Source organism: Eptatretus burgeri, chromosome 17 (genome assembly GCF_056783735.1).
Source record: "Eptatretus burgeri isolate ZD-2024b chromosome 17, Ebu_testis_v1, whole genome shotgun sequence".
Lineage (NCBI taxonomy): Eukaryota > Metazoa > Chordata > Myxini > Myxiniformes > Myxinidae > Eptatretus > Eptatretus burgeri.
The window spans coordinates 36120348-36137581 of NC_140977.1; the positions used below are offsets into that span (position 1 = coordinate 36120348).

The window sequence follows — 17234 nt, forward strand, 5'->3', positions numbered from 1 at the left end:
ATACGAATAATTCATGAAAATTGAGGTGGAAAGAAAGTGGAGCAGTATAAAAGACTGGTAGGGGGTTGTGGGGAAGGGACGGTAGTAGGAGGGGATAAAATTGTTTGGAAACAAAGGGACAGAGAAGCAGCTGCAGTTGTTGTAACGCTCATGGGTTGGCTGCGACAGACAGGGAGGTTCTCTGCTAAGGGCGGTGGAAGGAAGGTATAAACATTGAGAAGGGGGACACGCACGTGTGAACCATGACTCTGACACGGACACAGGTAAGACTAAAAACAAAGGTTACCGCGTACTCCGATCTTTGTCGGCTCGTCTTCCGTGAAGACCTGCGTCACGGAAAGACGTCATAAAGCATTGACAAGAGTTAAAAAAAAATTTTTTTAATTTAAATACCATCTTGCTAAGTTTGCCATCTTTTAACTGGCTGAAGTTCTGGTGCAGTATTATTGTGTTGTGTATGATCGGGTGTTATACATGTTTACGGTATTTTAAAACGATGTTTACAACTTCATCGATTGTCGACGAGAAGCCACAAAAGAACAGGCAGAATGATGGAAGAGCGCCAGGAAGAGAAATGTTCGCAAACGCAATAACCGGGAAAAACAATCCCAACATTATGATGAATGTCCATTGGCAAATGAAGCGAGATGCGCGTACGAACTCTCGCCAAGGCAGATTGTTTTCCCAAATAACATGTGAGGCCGGCAAAAGGAAGAACAAAGGGGGTGCACAAACAAAGGGGATCAGCGGACCCACGACGCTGTTGTTTATGCCGATAAATGAGTCGAGGGGTGGACCAGTGATTTACCCATTGTGATGTCATAGGCGTTTCTCTCCAACACGGTTCTTGCGGTCGTGTTCCCAAGGTCCAGACCTTCTCTTGTAGTGACTTTGTCTGCCTCACTCACGCAAAAAGCTAGAGAAGAACGAGCTACGATTACAGCCTTTTGTTCATTTGCGTATCAAGTTATATGAGTACCACGCCGGTGCTCTCCACAATGTGGTTACATTTGTGGTTGAGCATCGTGATCAGTGACGCTAATAATATGCTTCTTGCATTGAACATGAATCATTATTTGATGTTTGCAGAATGTGATTTGTCAAATATCTACAGGAGGAGGTGGTGGGAGGAGGGGGGCTGAATTAGGGGTGAGGGATAGGATGAGGAGGAGGAGATCGGGACCATACTCTGTGCAGAGCGTTGGTGATGCTTAAGCAGTCTCCCTGGCTATTGGGCACAATCCTGGATGGGTCGCCACTCCGACACAATATACCAGCATGCTGGCACTCATTTTGCCAACCTCGGAAGGATGACAGGTCGAGTTAACCCCACCTGGTATTAATTCTACAGCTGAGCAGGATTTGATCTCAGGACCCTAGGATCCAAAGCTCACCACCCAAACCATTAAGCCAACACCAGGCATATAGGATGGGTGGAGGGAATCGGGGGTGGGGGGAGGGAATTGGGTGGATGGAGGGAATCGGGGTGGGCTGTATGGAAGGAATTGCACTTCGGGGTGGAGAGAATTGCTAGGTGGATGGAAGGAATTGGGTGGGATAGAGGGGATTGAGGTTGGTGGAGGGATTTAGGAGGTAGGTGTATGGATAAAATATATTTATGATATGGCAGCTGCAGCAGTACAAAAGGTAAGGACAAATTTTCTTTAAATATCAAACACCAGTTCTCGTGTTCATTGTTTGTTACCTGTAATATTTTGTGATTGGGTGTTGTCCAATGTGGTACTTTGCCTTTTCATTACCTCTCCCTCTCCAGCTTCATATTGTTCAGACGATATTAAAGCTTAATAATTTGTATGAAATTAAAACCGAGATCACTTAGTTGCAACGAACAATCTGGACAAATCCCGAGGAGGGGGGGGGGACAGTACAGGAAAGGAACACAAAAAAAGACGAGTCTGGGAAGAGAGGGGTGGGGTCATGAGAAGTTGGGAGGCGAGAGAGGGGGAGGAGTTTTGAACAGGCAGGAGGAGGAAGCCCGAAGCAGGCTTTGGGTCAGTTTTAAACTGCTTAGTTCTTTGATATATTGTCGTGTCTGGGGCTTGCAAATTTGATATGCCTCAGCGCCAGAGGTCTTATGAATGCCTGCATGGATTTTCAAAATGGTTTCTCACTTTCTGCATTCACTTTAATCGACTCTTGACTGATCCCCAAGGTCGCACAAATGAACCGGAGTTTACAGCAGCACGCACAGGAGGGAGATGGATTGAACACATTTATTACGTTTTAAAAAGTTTATAACTTGCAAATACCACCCTTCGCTTCGCTGAGGATAATACTAAGAGAGGGGAGTATAGAGAAAAAAGAGAGGGGGGGGAGTAAGGTTTCACCACACGTCGCTTTCTTATGGGAGGTGGGGGGTGCGAGGAGTGGGAAGTGATTGTTTTGACTTGCATTTGGTAGTGGGGGGGTGACTTCAAGGGTAGTGTGGGGGGGGCGTGGATCTGCCAGCATCAGTATAGGATTGAACGAAATGGGGTACGTTAAAACGGCACATTCAAACTGGATAGCAAAACCACCCGTCACTTGCAAACAGCATGTACCATTTTTTAAAAAAGGTGATAACATGGTCTTCCCTTGAGGTATGTGACTCATACTGCGGTTGCCACCCTGTTTACCCGCTCTGGAACTAGATCTCTCCGAGCGGGTCACACACACAGTGCCAAAGAATGCACAAATTGGACAAACGAACACCCCTCCAACAGCCGGGCTCACCGCCCAGCCCAATCCTGTAGTCCACAACCCGGCTCAGGCCAAGAGACCCGAGCTGCAATTCTTCTAAATGCTTAGACATCAGTGTTTCATGCCTTTATTTAATTTCAGCACACGTTTTACAACAACAATGCAATAAGCCCCAGAATTTCTCAACACGAGCTGAATCCTAAAATTCAAACCGCGGAGTCAAATCCAGCAGCAGCCCTGAACACCAAAATAGTGTCCATCCACCCAACACACATACTCCCTGATACTCCGGGCTCACACCACAGCACAACACAACATAAGCACCTCCCAACCACAACACAACCCCCTGTGGGGAATGAGGACAAATTAAGAGATGGGGGAGAGATAAATGGATGGAGGAAAGGAGTGGATGGAATGGAGGGATGTGATGAAAGGAAAGAGGATTCACTGTAAGTTCCACAGTTATTCATGAACACACGATATTCCAATCATAGAATGAACACGAGGTGTCAGGAATGAATGAGGTTCTGCCTTCTGTTCCTTCGTCTGCCATAACATTCCTGATGGTATCTGCAATGAACTTGAGTTTTGGAACTCTCCAACTTTTTGATTGAACAACTCTCCCTTTAAGAACCTCTAAAGTCCTCCACCAAAGGGTGCAACTCCGGGCAATTCTCCGAGTTGAAGGTTACAATTTAAACTGTCAGATTTAACTTAAACAACGGAACATACATTTATATATGTACTTCATTTACATTATCAACTAACATTGTCTTGATTGTGAATTTATAATATTATTTTTAGAAAACAACAGCTGTCATTAAAAAAACAAGTCATTTACACTGCCGTCTACTGTCTCGCCATGGCTTACAAACCGTTTGATAAAGAATGGCAGACTTGGTGCCCAACACTGGGGCATAGCACAGCAGGTGTGGCCTGAACTTTATATGTCGATCAATGTATTTTTCATTGTGTCCAGCAGTGACAGTGCGTGCACTTTTGCCTTATATTGCCATGGCTTGCAAACGAACATCCAAGCAGCTTGAAGAGCACTCGCCAAGTGGCTAAAGCATTCCAACAAAAGGGTTGATTCGGAACGACAGGCTTGACAAGCGATTAGCGATCAGTTTTATTAAACACCATCCGGAGACACCCGGAGTGTCAAATTAGACAAATGAGCACTTTTCTTTCTTCTTCATCAGTCAGAACTGCTGCGAAGATCAATTCTGTAGTATAAATTTTGAAATTCAGCTCGGGTTATGAGATTCTGGAGGTTATCGTATGCGTGGAAACTAAATAAGGCATGAACACTGGCGTCTCCGGGCATTTATAAGCATCGTGATGTATCCAGCGATTCAAGATCATCGATGTATACAGTGATTTGTAGTTATGAAGCTTTATCGTACAGCAACCAACCTGCTCCAAGAATCCAAGCCAAGGCATTTTTGAGCTGAGCAGACAAAATGGCCGATTAAGACCCCAGAGCTGAGCGAGCTGACCAAAGATTGTCTGTGTTTCTGGGTTTACCATTAATTATCTTCAAAAAGGGTGTTTAAATATACCAAAACGTTGTTTTCATTCATGCACTCTTGGAGTTCCCTTATTGTTCACGCAGTTTGGGGCTGCGAGGTTTCACGGTTTTGGAGTTAAGGAGGAAGGAGACGTATTGACACATGCATTTATTAGTATCGATAGATGAATATGGGGAGAAAGGTGGACAGGATGAGCAGTTCAAAACAAACCATGCAAATCAACAGACAGAGGGAGAAGGGAATATGCAACTTATGTGCAAGGACAACAAATAAATAAGAATGAAATAAAGCCAAGCCCACACATGGCACCAGAGATCGCACTTTCACAAACAACAATGGGACAATGCAGGCAAAAACTTCCCTTTGGCCGATCTTCCAAGCAGATTGTAGATCACTCACCAAGTGGCTAAAGCATTCCAACAAAAGGGTTGATTCGGAACGACAGGCTTGACAGGCGATTAGCGATCAGTCTTTTCAACACCAAGCTACCTTGTCCTCCTCTACCTTCGGACTTGTCCTCCACGCTTCTTCTTCACACCAGTCCTGGAAGGATTCATCCTCCGGGCCGTACAGTCCATGTGGCGGCCCCAATAAAAACTACAATGGCACTCGGTCGAGCGCATACCTCCACCAAGCGAATTGGTTTACATTTTGTATCCCACTGATAGGCCAGATCTGGATTTGGACCTGAACTAAAATTTAATCGGCTTGTTCTTGTCACCGAACCAACTCCTCCACCAAGTTTCGTCCAAATCCGTCCACAAATTTTTGAGATATTGTGCTATATATCATTTTAACCCAATCACTCAATGGCAAAGAAGCCTGGTGTTGGCTCAGTGGTTCGGGTGGTGGCTTGGGATCCTCGGGTCCTGAGTTCAAGCCCTGTTGGCCGCTGAATTAATACACCAGGGGGTTGACTCAGTCTGTCATGCCTGTCATCTTCCGAGATCGGCAAAATGAGTACCAGTGTGTCTACTGGTAGAGGGGCACTGCATCAGCGACACAGTCACGCTTCAAGAAATGATAGCTACCCCATCTGCTAAGCTGCCATATGACCACCACCACCAATGGTGAAGAATAACTTCAAAAATTCTCAGAGCTCGATTTTCAGCAAAATCGGATCATTTCTTCCTTGTTACATACACAAAGTGTCCACCAAGTTTTGTCCAAATCCATCCACAACTTTTTGAGATATCCTGCTGCATGTCGTTTTTGGCCCTATCTCTCAATGGTGAACAATCATTAAAAAAATTCTCGCATTCACATCCAGATCCCACATGAAATATGTAAATTTTTGGATTTGACCCTCAGTTCGTGCTCCATGGGGTGGGGACTGATGGTCACAGAGGTCAAAACAAGATTTTTTTAAAACTCTAAATTGGATACTGGCTCACTCCTGGTGGAACTTTGCTTTCGGCTGGAAGCATACAGATGTGTGATGGCCCGTCATTGACTTCGCTCGAGTTGGCTGATTTGGAATTGTAATTCCAGATAAGGTGTTGTCATCATGCACCGTCTTGTCTCTTATTTTGACTTCTCCAGCCAAACCGCTGAACCGATCCCGCTTAAATTTGCAAACAACGTTCTGCTCCTGACTGTTACCGGGGATTGCAAAGCTTGTTCCGGTCATGTGACTTTAAGTAGGTCAAAATAGCTGACTTGGTAAATATCTTCAAAAATCTTCTTCTCCAGACCCACCAGTCAGAATGCTACCAAATTTGGGTTACAACACGAGGCCAGGGCCCAGAAAAGCTGCAGGTCCAGTGGTCCTTTTTTGTTGTTGTTTACGCTCATATATCCGACAAACACATCAAATATGGAGACAAGGGTGCTGGAAATGGGAGAGGAAGTGCCCCCAAAAAGTTTGACCCCCACCCCCCTAAAAAAAACAAAAAAAAAGAGGGGAGGGAGAGAAGAAAGGAAGCAATATAAAGACAAAGTCAAATTCAGAGTGGAGAAAAGCAATCTTCATTCAAAGTAAAGCATTTATTACTCTTTCCAGAGAAGGTATTGCATTTGGGTACGTTTGTTTGTTTGTCGGCACAGAATGAGTGTATGTGTATTCATTACATTAGACCCTTTACAATCCTAAGACCATCAAAGACCCTTCATAACCAAAAGACTATATAAAACCTCACACTCTTTAGAACCTTAACACCCTGAAGACCCGACTGTAGATTCATCGGAGGATCAAACCCAGGGTGTTACCACCAAGAGTACAAGAGAAAAGATACAAAAGCAAACGTGTGTAAACATTTAGTTCTTTTTTTCCACATGTATGCAATGTATTGACAGGGTTTGAACTCTACTGCCCCATGTCCCAAGCTCTCCTGGTTGGAAGAAGACCTGACATGTCCCGTGTGCTTTGGGATATTTGAAGATCCTCGTGTGCTCCCTTGCTCACACACCTTTTGTTGTGGTTGCCTTGAAAAACTCATTCAGGTGTGTTTGTTGGAAACCGATTTGCCTGCCTTTCAACGCATGACACAGGTACCACATTATTTCATTAGAAGTATGTCACCTTCTCGGGGTACCGAGTTTAAATAGGTCAAAACCGAGAGGAACAACGTGCTGATAACTACCAAATCTGTGTTGATATTTATACAACAGACTGACCCAAACATGTTCACTGTGTATAGGCCTCCCTGGCAGAATTTCCACTCTGGAGGCCACTGCGTCTCCCGTTCCGCTGCCCAACCTGCCGCCATGCCACTCACCTTCCACCTGCCCCACCGCCGACTGCCACTGCCACCCTCCCTGTCAATTTTGCACTCCTGGCCATCATCGACAAGTTCCGCAACTCCCTTCCAGTCCATAAAAATGGGGGTAACTATTGCTCCAAACACATTTAGAATTATCGATTTAAATTACTTTCAGAAATTCAACAGATTATCAGATTTCCAAATCATAACAGGAAAGACAGAAAGCTGAAGGACTTGAAGAAGGGGGTGATAAAGTCTCTTCCTCCAGCCCATAAATTGGTCTTAAGAAACAAGGGACGTGGGTAGGGTCTGTGAGCTACAAATTTGATTGGTCGAGATGACGTAAAAGGCAGTAATATTTTGTCCAAGTACTGCTAAACGGAAAGGGTTTTAAAGTGCCAAAAAGTCGATTTGTGTTTCACAGTGTTCAAGTATATAATGAATTAGATTGAAATAAAATAAAGATTTTAAAAGGGTTCCAGAAAAATTGGAAGTTTACCGATGTTGATGCAGAGTCTTTTACACCACCTTATTTAACACGTTACATTAATTATCATGCCTGTTGTTTGTGTCCTTTATGACTCCTTAAAAACAGTAAGTTCCCTGTTTGGAATTATTTTCAATTTTGTTTAACTGTTAAGCAGAGCAAGAAAATTATCTCACTCCTGTATAATTGAGACAAATCAGAGCCAATGCACTGCTAAACTACATAACAGGTTTGTTTCCCAATTTGTATTCAAAATATAACATTCAATTGAAATCAAGTTGTTCCTTAATCTTAAATAGACGTTTGTAGACAGACAGAAAGTGAACCAATTGTTTAACTATGCTTTTTGCTTTGTGTGGGGAGGGGGGGGGGGAAGAGAAAAAAAGACTGATATCTAAGACACAAACCTTTAATCTCCAAAGTGAATGTTGTTCCAACACAATGACCAAAAGTACTCTTCTGTCCTGGCGAGCACTGGCTTTGGAAATATTGTTTAAGTTGTTTTCAAATCGAAAGTTGAACCAACTCACCGGCTTTGCCGTTACCTTCCTCACCCACCAGAAGGCCACCTATCTGCTCGAGAGCTTGGATGTGACGGGACCGCAACTGGTGATTTGGCCTGCACCGAGCACCCAAGTGAACCTCTGAACTTGTGGTGTGAGCGGGATCGCCATCTGGTGTGCGCACAGTGTGTCACTGTGGGGGTGCATCTCCGACACAATGTGAAAGCCCCACAGGTGCAGGCTAGTGGGATAACATAAACTGTGGTTTTTCACAAAGTGCATTACAAATATTTCACACAAATAGATGGTCGACGGGTAGAGTGGTGACCGAGTATTGAAGACATCCCTGGTACACCAGGCATCGTAGGCTCGAATATGGCTGAAGGCAGTATTACCGATTTAGGAATCCCAGCTTCTATATGCGGACGAAGTTTGGGAAGAATTATGTTTGCGCCAAAACTCTGTAAACTCATTGACTATTCTGGTTGCAGGAAGCGGTATGTGGGGAGCGAGAGCGGCTGGAGAAAGCAACGCGCAAGCTGCTCACGGTAGCTGGCCCTTCATGGCCGGAAGCAATGGCTAATCTCAGGACCGAGCGCCGTACGGCAGAGGAGGCCTTGGCACAAGATGCCCAGCGTGTCGAGGAGTTCTTTCAGGTAAGATCGGAGGCCAACACGGCAGCTATTGCAGAACCCACTGATTTAGCAGAGGCATCCCATGTGGCCAACACGCAAGCAAATGATAGCCATTTAAAACAGATACTTCAGATAAAAGTAATCACACCGAACCATTGTGAGTTTAGTTTAGATCCCAGACAAACTAATTTAAATCACAACAAATAGTCCCACGCTTACTTCTCATTTATTCCTCAGGCTTTGAGCATGGCCATGGCTGACAAACATTTGGCCGTCCTTTCTTATCTTACGGAGGCCCGTGGACGGCTCGCCACTGGCTTCAACGAGGCGGAGGTTCGGCTCCGGGCGAGAGCCGATGCCTATACAGCAGCAGTCGCAGAAGCCACTGATTTAGCTGAGGCATCCCATGTGGACAACGCAGCATCTTTTCTGAAGAAAGTCGAGCCATTTTGGGCTCGTGCCGAGGCTCTGGCTGCAGGGCCTGGTCCGAGAGAGGCAACCAAGCAGCCCAATGATGTTCCAACTGCAATGGAGTTCATTCAGTCAGCCTGGTGTCATGTCAGCATATCCCAACTACAGGTCAAAGGAAGGAAAATAAATAATAAACTGGTCTTTTTTGTTCTTCTGTCATTAGCCATAAATGTCTGTCTTGCATCAAACTTGAATGATTAATTCGTTAATTTGGACCCAACCATTGTTCCACGCTCTGTACAGAGTATGGTCCCAACGGATGGATGGATTGTTCCACCAAAGCGAGACCGAACAATCTACCGAAAGCTGGAGTGGCATGTATAATTGTTTTTTGGGGTGCAGGACCAGTTGAATCTTACTTTTCCTGCATAAAATGACATCATAGTACATAGCAATCTTGTCTTACCTCTAACTCAAGTAACTGTTATACATCTTTACTGTGATGAGAAAAGAGTGGTGGCTGTGCTCGAAATAGGCCAGAAATGAGGCTGCTCCAAATAAATTTCAGAATTTGGCAATCGAGTCACCACCACTGCTATTACCTAAGGCCCACCAGCCCCAAAATTTGCAATGCAACTCCAGATTTTACATCATCGATTGCTTAACAAATGAAAGAACTTTCTTTTTTCCACCCATCTCCACCCTAGACTGCTCCGGTGCCTTCACTTCCTTGTCCCCAAGATCCACCACAACTTTCACCACCCACTTTTTGCTGGAGCAGATTCTTGCTCATCTTGACATTGGCTGTTACCTTCTCAGCGATGGTGACAATAGGATCACTTTATGGCTTGTTGGCTGGTCTTACCACTCTTTCACCAATGGTACTCGCACTTCTTAAGGGCAAGGCTTGCACAAAATGGCTCAACTTGAGTATCTTTAAGAGAAACTGCAATATGCTGTTAGAATATCTTCAAAGATGCTTCCCTTTTTTTTGGAAGTATTTCAGTTCATTGAGAAATATTCTTCAGGGTTACTTTGGCCTCCTCAGACAAGTTTCAGCTCGTGCCTTTGCATCTGCAAACCTCTTTAAGAGACAGCTGCCTTGCCCTAAGGAGAACGCGGCTTTCCTTGTTTGCATCGCCGGCTTCCACGCGATCGCAGCCAGTCTTGCACGCCTCCTTAAAAGATCGTTGATAGTTTTTAAATGTATAATTGTCATGGCAAGCTTTTTGTCAACATGCATTCACTCTAGTTTATCATGGTGGAAAATAGTCCATGTTAACGCAATTGTGGTCATCAAGAAATCCTTGATGTCCAAAAACATTTCTACACGTGAAAAATGGTTTGGTCCAAAGAGCACTCTTCGGAAATGGTTCTGCTGCTTTAAGGGGTTCACAACTGTTCGAAGCACTTTCAAACTCGACAATATCAGACGTGCCAAACATGATGTAAGTCACCTTCTCAAACGAGGCCTGTGCAGTCTTAAAGTCGGTGCACGTGAACCAAACCACCAATACTGGTTCTATTGGTTAGACATTTTCTCCATGGCCTCGGCTCTTGCATTCTTGATACAAGTATTCCACATTTCAGGGTCACAGATTGGCTGTACAGTTACCCAATATGTTGCATTGAACAAAACTAGCGGGAACGCCTCTCTCCCCATCGGTATTCATGACGACCAGGATGTCAACATTCTACTGATTGTACCCTTGCTGTTTCCAATTTTACTTTCCTGGATCAGGGACCAAGTCTTCCGTGGAGTCCAGAAGTCAACAATGATGTGGTGTTGGAGGCTGGGTAAGAGGCGGCAGTGATTGGTTTGGATCTCCCCCCCCCCACCACCCCACCCAAATTGTCGTCAATTTTACGCATAGACGATGTGCAGTGAATTTCACTGTTAAAGTCACAATTCTTGCATTTTCATCACTCATAAACGGTTTCTCGATCAAAATGTACTCGTCCATCATAAAAATGGCACACGTAGTTATTGTGCATGAGTATAAAGTAGAATCATCTTGCATGCTTTAGCTACTCGCCTTCCTCCCTCATTGTGGATAGTGAGCAGCTTGGTGGTCGAGTGGGTAAAGGCTCAAAGAGTCGTCCTCACCGTCGTGGGTTGCATTGCCAAGTCCAGAATTGGTTCTCAGCCGCTGAAACGTGTCTCTGTTAAGAGTATATTATCTGTTATTCAATGTCATAAAGCTTGTAGGAGTCCCACAGGACTATTTCATGTATCAATCGGTTTCATTTGTACATTCCAACAATATTCCATACTCTGATTGAAATTTGTTGAATTCCAGATCACATGGCAAGCTGTGCTTACAGAGGGGAAGTCAAGAGGGAAGGGAAGTGCAACAGTAATTAATAACCATTTTGTCTTGCATGTTTATTATTTCATTAAAACTCAAGATTGTTGAGCTATGTTTTGGAAAACTATTCCATTTTCATCACCAAGACATCGTCTTTCACCTGTCGAGCTCCCGAGCCTATAAAAAAGGCTCGGGAGCTCGACAGGTGCAGTTTTTAATTGCTCGATCACAAGCAAAGGTGGGCAGTGCCTCAACCTACGGCCTACCCACTCGAGTAACATACAGGTGTTCCCTTTCTACGCCAGAACAATGCCTTCAAAAATACAATATTAGAAGGAATGTTTCATGACCCTCCTCTTACAAGCAACCAACGTATTCCGATAATCAAAATATTATTTATTATTTTCTTCCTCAAATGCATGGCTTGTATCTGAGACGTAAAATAATTTAAAGGGTGAATAATATTTGTATTGTATGCAGCACAACAGCCAAATTGTGTATGTTCAACGAGTTTGTAAAACTTTGAATCAAAAAAAAAAAACGAAAGCAACAAATGATAATTTTACAAGCACGTCTCACGACCTCCATACAAGACACATCGGCAGTGAGACCATTTCAAACATTCATCTTGAGATTGACTGTCAACGTAACAATCTGGGTATCCACGAAAGTAGGAGCGATTGAAGGAATCAAACGGGAATGTGGAGGTGGCATAGTGAATGAAAGATGTCAAAAGGATAGCTCGATACAAGATCCTTGAGCATGGTGCGAGGCCGTGGAGTCAGGAAGTATATTCTCCAATCAAGGTGAGTTGCTACCTTTGTTCAACTTGATGGAGTTGATGAAGAGCCCGACAGGGTGGTACGTAATGGGCAGGCTGGGTCCTACTACACAAGTTCAAAATAACCTTCAACATAAACAAATGGCATTCCTGAACAAGCCTTACATTCTTCAGTGAAGACAGCTCAACTCAAGTTGAATAAACAAAATAAAAACCCACATCATTGTGTGATGTCAGAGGTAACTCTTGGCCTGGCTCACAAGTGGAAATGTCAGTACTGCTGTTTCTACAATTTAAAGGGTTACCAATGAAGGGGGTTAAAAATGAAACCTCCCGGATGAACCTTCCAGAATGTCGGCAAAACGAACCTTCCATGAGCCTTGACTTCTGTACGAAAAGAGGAAAGTAAAATTTGAGATATGCGTCAAAAGTGTGGTGGATTTTTGTATTATTACAAATAACCAGGGAGTGCCAGTCTGAATAAAATAAAAAACACACAAACAACAATTTGGACTTTATCCTGGAAGAGAAGCACTGGAGAAACAACAAGCCGAGGTTTATGCAAATAAAAAACCCAATAGACCTTAACATTAACGATGGGGAACATGTTTTGTTTTTTTATAGAACCTATAACACTACAACATTGTCTTTCACAACATGATAAAATCAACTCTTACTCAAGAAGACGTGGAGGGTGGAAAAGGACCTGTTTTGGTTAATGTGGTAAAGGTGGTTATACTACTCCACAAAGCAATGTTAAACAAACAAACGAGCATACAAATACATTATACCAAGAATGGACAATGCGAAATGCAAACATTTTAGTCATTTTGGGGAAACAAGAACAAGCCTGTCACATTACAAGAAACGTACATTGGATTCTTAACAGGTTATGGTAATTCTCATTATCCAAGAATATTCACAATTCTTGCTAAGTACACACAGTGAGGCTTAGAACATGGGAGGAAAAAAGTACAATCTCAATACGACTATTGGCTTCACCCGTTTTCTCACCCATGATGCTCAGATCACGGTTTTGAATCACACGTCCTATGTTGTCCACCACCATATCTTCAGGAGCTCCAATTAGTCCCGCTTTCTTGTGGCGCTGGCCGGGGAATGCTTTTGACACAAGTCTTTTCACGACCAGGCTGGCCAGGATGTTCGACTGAAGGAGATTTGGGCGGAAATTTATGACCTGTTCAGGCTGCCGCCGATAAGTCGCCTACTCTTCGCAAACCACACCATGGGGTCTTTGATGTACACCAATGACCAGTACTGGCAAAGGGGTCCTTCGGATTGACATCCTTCCAATGGACGTCACGCACACTCATGACTCGGCCTTCGTGTGAACATCTGGACGACAGTTTATGACAGGGTCAAAATTCGAGCCCAGAGGTGAGGGTGCGTATCTGGAGATCCAGGGTATCCAGTAAGACCATTGTCTACTGTCCTTTAATGTTCTTACAAGTCTTATAAAGTACACCGATGTCTCCTTATGGCATTGTTTTGCACCCACATTCCAAGAATGAATTGCAAATCACACGAAATTCCGATAATGCACAGAAAACATTCCAGGATACCCTTATGGGAGCTTACACCCAAATCACATGCAGGACAAATGGATTTGTCTCCCTTTTTCCATGGACAAAAAGGACATTAGGAGACGATTATGCGACGGTAACAGTACATGGAACTTGAAGCCATGTTCCACCCACCATGAGCCAGGGGTTCAGATGGGAACACCAACAGGTCAACCCAAGTGCATTGGGATTTTCTATTTTAATCAACATTGATCGTCCATAGAGCACGGCTCTTTCAAAATGAACAGAACAAGTGCACGATTTTACCGCTGCAAACTTGAAGCTCATCGCACTCGACTTTTATCAGCAAAGCGATTAGGATACAAACAAATGCGACTTGTAGGCCAGGAAGAGGAACTCGATACGCAGATGTGCTTTTTACATCAAAACAGTGGATGGACGCTTTGGTTCTACTTGCTTCCGCCCAGCAAGATATTCTATCACTCCATATGGATGTTTACGTAATATTAACATGTCAGATCTTATCTGTTTCAATAAACACAAACAGTTCTTGATGAAAGCACTGCTGACACCAACAACAAAAAAAGCTTAGTCGCTTTCTTTATATCCATCAACCTTACCGAGTTTGATTGCACGAAAAATCCTGCTGTGGATCTTTAGATGCTTTTTCAGGCCGTTTTTACGACTGAAGCCCTTACCGCATTCGGTGCATTCGTGCGGTTTTACGCCCGAATGGCACGCCTGGTGGATGTTAAGGATTGTCCTGCGGGCGAAGCATTTGCCACACTTTGCGCACTTGAAAGGCTTCTCGCCGGTGTGAGACCTGATGTGCTCTACCAGGCCAAGCTTCTGGAGGTACAACTTGCCGCATTCTATACATTCGTACCGCGGTCGTTCGCACACGTTTAGGCTCTGATGACGTACCAGACGTGCTTTTGAGGTGTAAGTCTTAACGCACTTGTCGCATTTGTAAGGCCTGTCGTGTTTGTTGGATTTCAATTGAAGTCGGCCTTCACTTGTGTGCAACCTTCGCCGATGGCTTTCGAGATTCGTATTCCTATTGAAGGCCCTGCCGCAATATTGGCACTTGAAAGGTTTTTCACCGGTGTGGATCCTCTGATGCTCTTTCAAGACAGCTCTCTCTCGAAAGGCTTTGTCGCAGTCGGTGCATTTGTAAGGCCTTGCGTTTTCACCGACGAGGTGACACGCAAGATGGTGCCTGAGGGTCGATTTGGTCATGTAACCTTTACCACATTCGTTACACGTAAACGTTCGTTCACGTTTCTCCTTGTGGATCTCACGATGGAGCGCCAGATGGTAATTGCGCGCAAACTTCTTTCCGCACGCGCCACATGCAAACGGTTTTTCACCGGTGTGAAATCTCATGTGCAAGACCAACACCGATTTCTTCAGAAACGACTTGTTACAGTACGCGCACTTGTGCGGCCTTAAGCGGTATTCGCCGGTGTGATGTTCCATGTGCGTTTCGAGGCCAGATTTGTACGTGAAACCTTTTCCGCAAAACTTGCAACAGAAAGGTTTTTCACCGGTATGACACAAGCTGTGTTTAAACAGACTCGATTTCTCGTGGAAGGTCTTATTGCATTCCTCACACTTGAAAGGCCTTTCACCCGTGTGGTACCGCATGTGGATGTTCATGCTAGATTTGTTTGGAAAGGCCTTCCCGCACTTTGCGCATGTGTACGGCCTGGAGCTGAAATCGCCCGTATGATTTTCCATGTGAAACTTGAGGCTGGTTTTGTGCAGAAAACCCTTTCCACACAATTTGCACTCAAATGGTTTTTTACCCTTATGGCTTTTCATATGGTTAACAAAATGGGACTGATAAATGAAAACTTTTCTGCACTCTTTGCACTCAAATGTTTTGTTGCGCATGGAGTAATTTTCTCTCTTTGAGGTCGTTCTCATTTTATGGTGGTGTTCAACACGCGCTCGCCAGCGTGACCTGTACTTTGAAATCACACTCAACATGTTGGACTCTCGTTCATTTCCTGCCTCTGAGTCTTTGACCAAAATCAACACTGTCTGCGTCGGTTGCACCTCCGTGGGCTTACAGTAAAGATGGCAGCTTTGAACCCCATCAGTAGCATTTGGATCGTTCTCTGTGTTGCTGCTCCCAGGACAGTCCAATTGCACTTCCAATTCTGTACACACCGGCACAGGAACAAAGCTGTTAAAAAGTAAATATGTTGCTATCCATTAAATATCATCTTTTAAGGAATATCTGGAAATCAAAAAAAATGTCCAAACAAAAATAAATTAAAAAGCTCAAGCCCAAATGGATCACTGGAAAAAAAAAAAAAACAGAAAAGCACATACCCTCAGTAACCCTTCCCAAGCCGAGCCTTTACCGGGTTTCCAGGTTATCGAGTCAGTCAGTCTCTCTCTGTCTCCCCCCCCCCACCCCCTTCCCCCAGCTTCCTCACCATCGTCCTCTATCCCCCCCCCTCGTGTTCCATTTTTGCTTCTTTCCCAGTTATTCCTCCGACCTTTGCAAATGAGACTGTGTCTGTATCGTCTCCTCTGCACTGGCTTTCATTCTTCCCCACGTTCATCTTTTTATTACCTCTGCCACTGAAGGATATCTCAAAACATTGTAGACAGATGTGGATGAAACTTGGACAGGTTAGGTGTGTGACAAGGTCTAATTGATTAGATTTTGATTCAGGTCCAGATCCAGCTGATCAGTGAGATACAAAACGTAAACTGTTCAGCCTGGCAGAGGTATGCGCTCTATAGTTACTCAAAATCTCCCTCTATTTTGTCCCTGAACCCTCCTGTTGGTGTATCTCCCCTTCCCCAACCCCTCTTTCTTTTCTTTCTGTTATGTCCTCATCCGTTCTGTGTTCTAGCTCCTCCATGAGCCTCGACACTATCAAAATAATAAACATGTGTGTGTGTGTGTGTGTGTCCTCAACAACTCCAAAACCATGAAACCGAGCAGCCTGAAACTTTGCGTGCATACAAAGGGAACACAAAGAGAGTGCATGAATGAAGACTGGGCATTTGGGTAAATTTTTTTAAAAATTTAAATAAAATAAAATCCTTTTCAAGATAATGGCTTACCTTCATGAAAAGCTTATCCTTGGTCAGCTCAACTTTACCTTGCAGAAGTCTTAGCTGCCATTTTTATCTTGCCTACAAAAATGCCTTGCCTTGGAAACATGATCTACTTTCAAGGATGAATTAAAGTGTAGAATAGAAATATGATTTTGGATTTGAGGATCGGATCTCGTGGACTAAATAAGGGTCGAAAGCTTGAGTGAAAACTGCAAATATTAAGAAACAAGAAAAAGAGCAATCAGAGATTGTAGACCCTCACCAGGACTTCTTTTGTGTGGTGTATTTTGTGTGGTGTTTGTGTACTGATACGTTACATAATTAATAAGACATAATTACAACTGCCACTTTATAACTGCCGGCAGTGACGACCAGGTACCAAAATGTCCCACTTTGATTGGACACCTGACCCTGACCCATGATGTTTTTAAAATTATTATTCAATTAAATTTAGAATGGGATTAAAATAAATTCAATTCAATTCAAATGGAAGACCAAATCGGTACAGTCCTGCATTGGAGTAATCAGAAGGAATCCAAACAAGGAAAA

General features: G+C 43.9%; 2 protein-coding genes across 4 annotated transcripts in view; one reads left to right on the top strand and one right to left on the bottom strand.

The window, feature by feature from the left end:
* The first annotated feature begins 100 nt into the window (after nucleotides 1–100).
* TRIM59 (tripartite motif containing 59) lies at nucleotides 101–11387 on the top strand. Of its 2 annotated transcripts, none has more exons than XM_085860790.1 (7): nucleotides 101–263; nucleotides 6528–6674; nucleotides 6872–7058; nucleotides 7983–8158; nucleotides 8416–8580; nucleotides 8797–9138; nucleotides 9678–11387. In XM_085860790.1, exons 1-7 carry the CDS (start codon nucleotides 243–245, stop codon nucleotides 10782–10784), a joined length of 2145 nt encoding a protein of 714 aa, XP_085716916.1. In that variant the 5' UTR covers nucleotides 101–242; the 3' UTR covers nucleotides 10785–11387. The 2 variants fall into 2 exon arrangements, with proteins under 2 accessions (XP_085716916.1, XP_085716918.1); XM_085860792.1 differs by having other exon boundaries at nucleotides 102–263; nucleotides 6558–6674.
* A 267-nt stretch (nucleotides 11388–11654) lies between these two features.
* Nucleotides 11655–17234, bottom strand: part of LOC147009747 (uncharacterized) — a 31199-nt gene continuing 25619 nt past the window's right edge. For both annotated transcript variants that reach the window (XM_085860797.1, XM_085860795.1), the window contains exon 6: nucleotides 11655–15769. In XM_085860797.1, the coding sequence (XP_085716923.1) occupies nucleotides 14193–15769 (1577 nt within the window). In that variant the 3' untranslated portion in view covers nucleotides 11655–14192. The remainder of the gene's footprint in view (nucleotides 15770–17234) is intronic.